General features: G+C 37.1%; 1 protein-coding gene across 1 annotated transcript in view; it reads left to right on the top strand.

Moving 5' to 3' along the window:
• The first annotated feature begins 3,709 nt into the window (after positions 1–3,709).
• adcy3a (adenylate cyclase 3a) overlaps positions 3,710–8,874 on the top strand; it is a 49,770-nt gene continuing 44,605 nt past the window's right edge. Inside the window, exons 1-2 of the mRNA XM_052146737.1 lie at positions 3,710–4,126; positions 4,309–5,513. Of these exons, the coding sequence (XP_052002697.1) occupies positions 4,839–5,513 (675 nt within the window). The 5' untranslated portion in view covers positions 3,710–4,126; positions 4,309–4,838. The remainder of the gene's footprint in view (positions 4,127–4,308; positions 5,514–8,874) is intronic.

The following is an 8,874-nucleotide window of genomic DNA, read 5'->3' as shown; positions in this document are numbered from 1 at the left end:
AGTTTGGGAATATTTATTAATTAGCACAAACAGTGTTCATTTCCTATAGCAGCTTTTGGGGTGTGAAATGACTCATGCTCTCTCTTTACAGGAAAAATGTAGTCAATGCTAACAGAGCCTTGGCAAGGATGTGATGTCACATACATGGTTGAGTAGAGTGCACTGATGTGATGTGTTTGCCTTGATGATGCGATGTTGATAGCTTTCATATGCTTTATAAAGGTCAGATGTCTGACTATTGATGACTTGTTCAATACAGGGTTTCAGTGGAATAATCAATATGACCCCGAGGTGCTGTCTGTGGAGGCTATGGGCATCAGACAGTGTCAGTTTTAACAGTACACTGTAAACAATTAAATTAATCAAAGTAGGCCATGAACAATGGCTAATAAACGTATAGACACTGCACAGTGGTTATACACGGCACAAAAAAACAAAACACTAACCAAACAATAATGTAAAACACACTAATGTACAAAACTGATAATAAAAATAGGATGACTCAACTGTTTAAATGAAATAAAATCAAATATAATCTGCTGGGAAAGCCCTTTAATTATTTTTTACTGCTGTTAATGCTAAAGCGACTATGTAAGGCGAGATCTTTTTTTACTTACAAACACACACACACACACACACACACACACACACACACACACATATATATATATAGTTTTTTATATATATTTAATATTTCACCTTTTAATAAGACATCGCCTGTCAGTGAAGGGATAGTTCCACCAAAAATGAAAATTCTCTCATCAATTACTCACCCTCATGCCATCCCAGATGTGTATGACTTTCACTTGTATTGTATGGACCTACAGAGCTGAAATATTCTTCTAAAAAACATAATTTGTGTTCTACAGAAGAAAGAAAGTCATACACATCTGGGATGACTTGAGGGTGATTAAATGATAAGAGAATTTTGATTTTGGGGCAAACTATTCCTTGAACACAAAAATACGCAAAAAATTGTTTTTGTTGTTGTTGTTTTTTGCACTTGCATAGCCACGGGTGGGCCTGGATGGGCTGGAGCAACCCATTTGGGCATACCCAATCATTGTCTTATGCCCCTACCCTGCCTACTGGCCTCAAACCATGATTCACAAACATCAGAGGCTGTCGGGTGGGATAACGTCAGCACCAAAGCTTTCAAAACAACTTTAGCTTAAAAAAACTAAACCAGATTTCTCTCATTACAATGAAGTTATACGTAGTTATTTATGTAGTTAACAACTGGTTATCAACTGATACGGCAATGAGACTTGCGCTCATTTGATACCATATCGCTCAGCAACTCCAACTAATTTATTTTTGATGTCTAATAAAATGTGTAACAAATTTCATATATATTAATTAACTGCTAGAAATTTGATTAATTATATATTTAAATAATTTCTGTTCTGTTCATCGAAACCAGGTTAGGTTGGCATAAGATGCTAAATTAAATTAAAAGATGATGAAATTTGAATCATAAAAAGTTAAACCCCAGCCTCTTTATTTTCCTAGCTCATCTAAAATAAGATGATGTTATTTCCACATATAATAATAGCGATTATTGCTACGTATGTTATATGTCGTAACTTAGGGAAACAGTTGCAGGCGTAGATAGCTCAGAATATTTTTTCTCTACCTCCAAACATTACTCGTTTATGCTTTTCTCTCTTCCCACTCTATCGAAGAGGCATAATCTCTCCTACACTTTAATGAGAGTAGTAAAGACAATAGTATATTTATTGTCTTAATATACCAAAGTCTCTTTCAAAGCAAGACAGTCCACTCGGTGACCATTTTTGGAACACACCCAGGCAGCTATTTTCTATGGATACCTGCGGCATAAAGGTACAGCTTGAATGACGATTAAAAACATTTGAAATCGGCAGTAAAATCTGACAACAGTGGTCTCAGAAATTGTGCTTCTTTAGCTCAGATCACACAAAAAACATAAACATAATTTTCAGGCTGGTTCAACTAATAATATGCATTCGCATTCTCGAGGTGACTGACAGGCGATATCTTTCTAAAAGGTGATTGGCTCTTTTACCTATGAGGCAAGACTTCCTTTTCTACATCCACCATATAGGGTGTTTCATTTTATCCCATTCATTTGACTACAAATGTGCTCTGAATCGGGTAAAAGAGTCTCTAAATGTACTCAAACATACATGAATAATATTGATTGATATTTTAATATTCTTAAAGCAGATAACCTTTTCGAAAATGTTGTAATACACCCCTAGAAACAAATATATAAACATTAAAAGCATGAAAGAACCAACAACTAAAGAGTTTACAGAGTTACAATCGATAATTTCTCCTGGCCCACACACACAAAAGTTTTAGTTTTACCACACTACTGATTTAGCACAATTTAGGTGTGGAAAAAAAGGTTTGTGTATAGGTGTAGGGGTAGAAAATATCATAAGCTCATTGTAATTACAGAAGAAGTCTATGGAAAGTCCCCACAAGTATAGGAAAACAAATGTATGTGTGTTATTTTCAGCTGTGCCAAAAAGTAGGCTACTGCTTACTCTGATATTGCCAATTTTGTAGAGAACCAATTGTAACAGCAAAAATATGGAAGTACTTAATCACATAGTTTTACATTATGCATGTAAGGTTTGCAACCTTTGCTCAACTAAGTGTCAAAAATGAGGAGGTGAGTGAACAAGAAAAGCGAATTTTCCAATCCTACTATTGGATGCTTAGAATGCAGCGTCAGCACGACCTAATAAATATTAACGAGAAAATCCTTTTCCATAGTAGGATTTATTATGTAGCATTAAGAAGTCAGATTCATTTAAGCGAATCGGTTCGCTCGGACGGGACGATTCGTTTCAATGGAAGGATTCACTGGAGCAATACAACACAAAAGTGCAGAAGTCCCCGTGATGCATTTTACCTAATTTTCCTCAAGGAAATTAAATTGTTATTTGCTTATACTGATATTTATCACTCTGTTTTCGAGCAGCTAATATTATCATAGACCTTATTCAAAGTAGCCCCTGCTAACACGTACATCACCAGACGTCCATTTGAGACATGTGTTTACATCTGGAGACATAATTTTAAGGTTGTTTGCTAATCTGCAATATGTCAGGAAGTTTCCTGACGGGTGTCAAAAATATTCAGATGTCTTTGAGATGTTTATGTTTTATAGTTTTAAATGCTCTTAAACAGACACATATTTGACGGGATGAAAAAAACTATCTTTGGCATGCTTTGTAAAAGATAGTTTCTCTATCATATATATATATATATATATATATATATATATATATATATATATATATATATATATATATATATTCAATTTGTGTCTTCTTGAATTCTAACATTACTGAAAATATTTTAGGAAGACGTCTTTTCAATGTTTCGTCAGCTGAATGATACATTTACAAAAGTACGACCCACTGAATGTCTATTCCTCATAGCCGTTTTCGTTTAAATGTCAAAATTTCCGTTTACAACGGAAAATCGAATGAACCAATAAAATGAACCAATAAAACGAGCCGACTCAAAAGAACGATTCGCTCGCGATTCAGATATCACTGTACGCTAGCATTTAGAAAATCTCTCTCTCTCTCTCTCTCTCTCTCTCTCTCTCTCTCTCTCTCTCTCTCTCTCTCTCTCTCATTTTTCTCTCTCTCTCTCTCTCTCTCCCCGCTGTGTGTATATACAAAAGAAAAGTCAGGGTTGTGTACAGCCAAATATTTTCTGTATCGGCATCAGAACTGAGGGTTGTGCCAGGATCTCCAGCGTCCATCCATGAAACGGGAAGAGTCGCGTGAATATTAATAGTGTAAAAGTAGTGGATATTCATGCGTGTTACGGGTGTTTTTTTCTCTCTGCATCTGATATTTATATTTGTCACTCTGCATCTTTGAAGGGGCCCCTGAACGTACTCAAAACGGACAACACGGCAATGTTATGGATACAATGTTATGAATGCAGCGCTGCAATTCCATTAGATATGGGTAGTCTGGAGAGAGATCCACGTTTTCATCACTAAACCTCAGCAATACTCCTGTTTTCTCTCTCTCTCTCTTTTTTGTGTCTGATTTTGAAGCATCGTTAATGTCAGGATATATACCTTTTATAACAATAACAGAAGACAGCAGCGGTGCGTTGTGATATTCGTTTCCATATTTCATATGGCAAGAGAGCGCAACATGTATTATTTCCTGCGTGATTGCTGCATGCAAAGATAACGCGTTATCAGGCCAAGAGACGCGCTATTTGATCACGATTATGTCTCTTTCCTTCATTTAACCCCTCATTGGGTTCTTATTTTCGTTTTCACAGAGTGTCATGTGGATCTGGGGGGGAAATCTCGTTCAATGGTGGTTTGCTTCCTTCCTGAGTCCTGATGTTCTTCATCCTTGCGAGGATTCACCATGGAAACCCAAAGTGAGCGCTGGTGGACACCAAGACTCGACCCTGCATTGGAAACACAGCGGCTGATAGATGTGTAAACAGCTTCTTATCGCATTTTTGTCGCCTTCATGTCAACCTGCTTAGACCTGTCTTTGCAGACAGTAGAAAAAGAAAGGCGTCTAACTAGAAAGGATTGTTTGAGAGTGCCAAAGTGTCTCCTGTAGACAAGAGGTGCTGGCATGAAGTAAACATGCACGCAAGATCTGCTTTAATGTCTAAACATGCAGTGCATGAAAATCAGGTCTGATCTTTGTACATCTCAGGTACGGATATTGTTTGGCACATTTTCGAAGCATTCAGGCTACCAAGCACAATGTTTTTTGAACATCCATTGCGTTAAAGTGTACATTGACGCACAAAGAAATATAGTTTAGTATCTTGTCCAATCCTATCCCACAATGCCTCGCAACCGGGCCTTTTCAGAGCCGGAGTATTCAGTGGAATATTCGGCTGACTGTTCGGTCACCCTGCCCTCTGACCCTGGTCAGGCAGTAGGGCGCACTCATGAGGTGACTGTGCGCAGTTCTGGCTGCTGCCTGTGCTTGCCACGGTTCATGCGGCTGACCTTTGCACCTGACTCTCTAGAAAACCTCTACCAGACCTATTTCCGCCGCCAGCGACACGAGACCCTGCTGGTGCTGGTGGTGTTTGCAGCCCTCTTCGACTGCTACGTCATCGTGATGTGCACTGTGCTTTATTCCAGCGACAAGCTGGCATCTGTAGCCGTGGCATCGGTGGGCCTGGCGGCAGACGTCCTGCTGTACTTCCTGTGCCGGTGCGGACTGCTCCCAGACCGTGTGTCTCGCCGGCTGGTGCCCTATGCCCTCTGGGTGCTCATAGCGGCCCAGATCTTCTGTTACCTAGGACTAAACTTTGCCCGCTTCCATCAGCCCAGCGACACAGTGGGGTGGCAGGCTTTTTTTAGCTTTTCCTTCTTTCTGACGCTGCCTCTGCGGCTGACCCCTATAGTGCTCATCACAGCTGTGTCCTGCGGGGTGCACACCCTGGTGCTGGGCGTCACTATTGCCCAACAGCAGCAGGAGGACATTCAGGGGGCGGCTCTTGGAAGACAGGTGAGTAAAATGATGGCAAGGAGCTAAATGGCAGCAGTTTGAAGAAATAAACACGAGTCTTTCTAAAGGCCAGAAGTGTTTGAGTCACATCAGTGGTTCTCAACTGTTTTTTTTTCAGGATGCATTACTTTGGACATCTGGTGGTGACCCAAAATGACCAAAATTGTTTCTCAAGAATGTCCTTAAAATAATTTTTTAAAGGAGAGTTCCAGGTTTAATACCAGTTAGAGTTCTGGCAAACTTACCGCAGACTTGCCTCATATTTGCCACTCATTATATTCACATGCAAATGAGCTTGAGATTCACCGTAAATGTTTTCCAGAAGTTCGCAGCTCTTCATCAGTAGTGGTAAACCTGCAGCAAACCTTTGGCAACAATGAAGAGTTTGCATGTGATAATTGAGTGGCGAGTTTGCGGCAAGTTTGCGGCAACTCTAGATTTTTTTAAAGGGTTGATCTCAATTGAGTTTAGCGCAAGTGAATCCATATTTAATGTAGTCTGGATCATATTTTCTATGGTTTTAAAGGATGAGGGCATGTCATACTTGTCTAAAAATACTTGTCATCTGTTTAATTTGGCTAGCTTTTACCGAGTGACGGATTCATTTCTTCTTCTTATTATTATTTGTATTTAGTATTGCTGTCCATGACCCTTTCAGAACAGGGTCGTGACCCACCAGTTGAGAATCACTGATATACACATTTTCATGTGCCCAAATTTGCTTTTTCAGTGAATTTTGGGAATACATACTTATAGTAATTGTAATATTTTCACATTTTACTTCATAACTCACAGACTACTACAAATCTACATGAAAATTTTGGCATAAGAAATAAGTCTATATCACCAGTAACAGTACCATACCTGATAAACCTGACCATAATATTGCATTTAATTTCAAATCATATTTTGATATTGTTTTATAACAGTAAAAAGTGTTTTATTACAAAAATTATAATCTAATAAGTATCAACTTTGAGAACAATGGGAATTACAAAAAAACAAACAAACTAAAAAAAATAATTTAAAGTAAAACATCCAAATGTATTGCAATAATGTGCTTTATTGTCATGAATGTAATGTCTTAAAATATACTATACAGTTTGGGGGATTCTCACGAAACCTGTCAAGATGATGTACTGGTCATAATTAATAGAATGAACCCCAAATTAATAAAATGCAAGACTAGGACATTTTCTTGACAGGTTTCATGAGAATCGCCCATAATTTCTTATTTTTGTCATTTGATTTGGGTGTGAAATCTGACTTGGACCTGTTTTCATGCTATTCACCCAATTAACATAATAAATATTGACTTTGACTCTGTATGTATAAATGTGTGTTTGGTTATGGTGTTGCATTATTAAGATGGCAGAAGGGGCCGGCAGGTGGGTGTCAGGCCACACTGCTACAGTCTTCTTACTCAGCAACACTGTTTTTGGTACAAACTGCAGCCTCAAGAGACACAGCACAGAAAACAGGTTATTAGAATACATTGCAGAGGAACAACCTGGACATAAAGTGCTCATGGGAGCATTTCTGTGCAGTTCTCAGATCTTTATGTAGTTGGGTGAATCTCACCAAATCTGTCCACAAAACATGTTCTGATCATATTTCACCCAACAATAAAATGAACAAAATAAGTAAAATATTTTGTATTGTAAGTAGGGGTGTCCTGATACTGATACTGGTATCGGAACCGGGTCCGATATGGGCCTCATGTACTCATGCTTGAAAAATGCTCAGATACCTAAAACCAATACCATCTGATGTTTCATTCCGTAAACATTCAGCGCACAAATTAAAATCACATTATGTCCTAGTGTGATTATAATGTGCAAATGCTGCTATTTAATGAGATAAATATATAGTGTGCATGTGCTGTGCGCTTCAAATGTGAGTGCCTGATGTGTGGAGTCGGTGTTGTGGTGACGGCGGCTGCTTTTACAGCTCTTTTGCTCATACAAGAAAAACACCATCAGGTGCATACATACAGACTATATATTTATTTAATTAAATAGAAGCCTATTGCATTTTAATAATCATGGTAGCACTTTATAATAAGGTTCCATTTGTTAACTTTAATTAGTGCATTCATTATCATGAACTAACAATGAATTATATATTTTTGTACAGTACTTATTCATCTTTGTTAATCTTAGTTAAAAAAATTGTTATTGTTAGTTCATAGTGCATTAATTAATGTTAACAAATGGAACCTTGTTGTAAAGCACTACCATAATCACATTAGTGTAGATACCTGCTTTTCCAGAAGTGAAAATATACCATCAAAAACAAACAGAAACTAAAATAAATTTCAAAATAAAAGCTTTGCCAAAATAAAATCTCAATTTAAATGGAAAAAAGTGCAACAGAAATACAGTTTATCACTACTGTATTGTTATGTAATATTCACTGTAATATTATTACAACTGCTACCACTAATAATACTAAATCAGTAGAAATTGTATTATATATAAGGAGCATCTCACATCTGTTATGCTCTGTTATACAGCACTTTATTTGATAAAAATAATAAGTTTGTTGAAAATTAATTGTTCTATTTTCATTTGATTAACGTTTTAATCAATTCATTTCTTTTTAGAAATGAACTGTTGATATGGAATAAAAAAAAAAAAAAAACAGGTATCGGCGAGGGATTTATTGGTATGGTGCTCATTTAAAAAAAACCCAAGCACTGACATTGGCTACGTTTACATGTACACCAATACTCTGATTATTGCAATAATCAGAATATAAGGAATAATCAGATTAAGATGTTTACATGTTTTGAGCAAACCTCTTCAGTCCAACATGCTACTTGCCAATATTCTGATTATTTGCTGAGATATGTGGTTTAAATTTTTTAGGAATTAAAAAAGTTAAGAAAACAAATTAAGCCTGTCAATTAATATTTATTATGAATTAAAACCACTTGTTGCAAAAATGTATCTTTAACTACTGCTTGGCATAAGGAAAATTAGTTTGTCAGTCTTTTTGAACAATTGATTAATAGAACCGTTTCATAAGAGTTATTTTTGACTACATTGGTTTGATTAACTAAAAAGAACCAGTTCATAAGAGTCATTTGTTTGTGATTCGGAATACACGCCTTGGATGTTCTTGGATATTGGATGCCCGTGAGGACAAACGCGTAGGAGAAAGACATGTTCCATTTGACATTATTTTGCGGTATATACAGATATATGCATACAGGCCTATATGCTTTTTATCTCACCAACTTTCAATTCAGACTGCAAACGGACATTAACCACTTTTGAAAATATGTTGCCTTTTGCCGTGGTGCTGTAGATTTTGCAGCAGGTGAGCACCACCGCTGGAAAACAGGGCAAGAAAATAC

This window comes from Xyrauchen texanus, chromosome 17, assembly GCF_025860055.1.
Source record: "Xyrauchen texanus isolate HMW12.3.18 chromosome 17, RBS_HiC_50CHRs, whole genome shotgun sequence".
NCBI lineage: Eukaryota > Metazoa > Chordata > Actinopteri > Cypriniformes > Catostomidae > Xyrauchen > Xyrauchen texanus.
The sequence above is the reverse complement of the archived record's forward strand: the minus strand, read 5'-3'. Positions and strand labels throughout refer to the sequence as shown.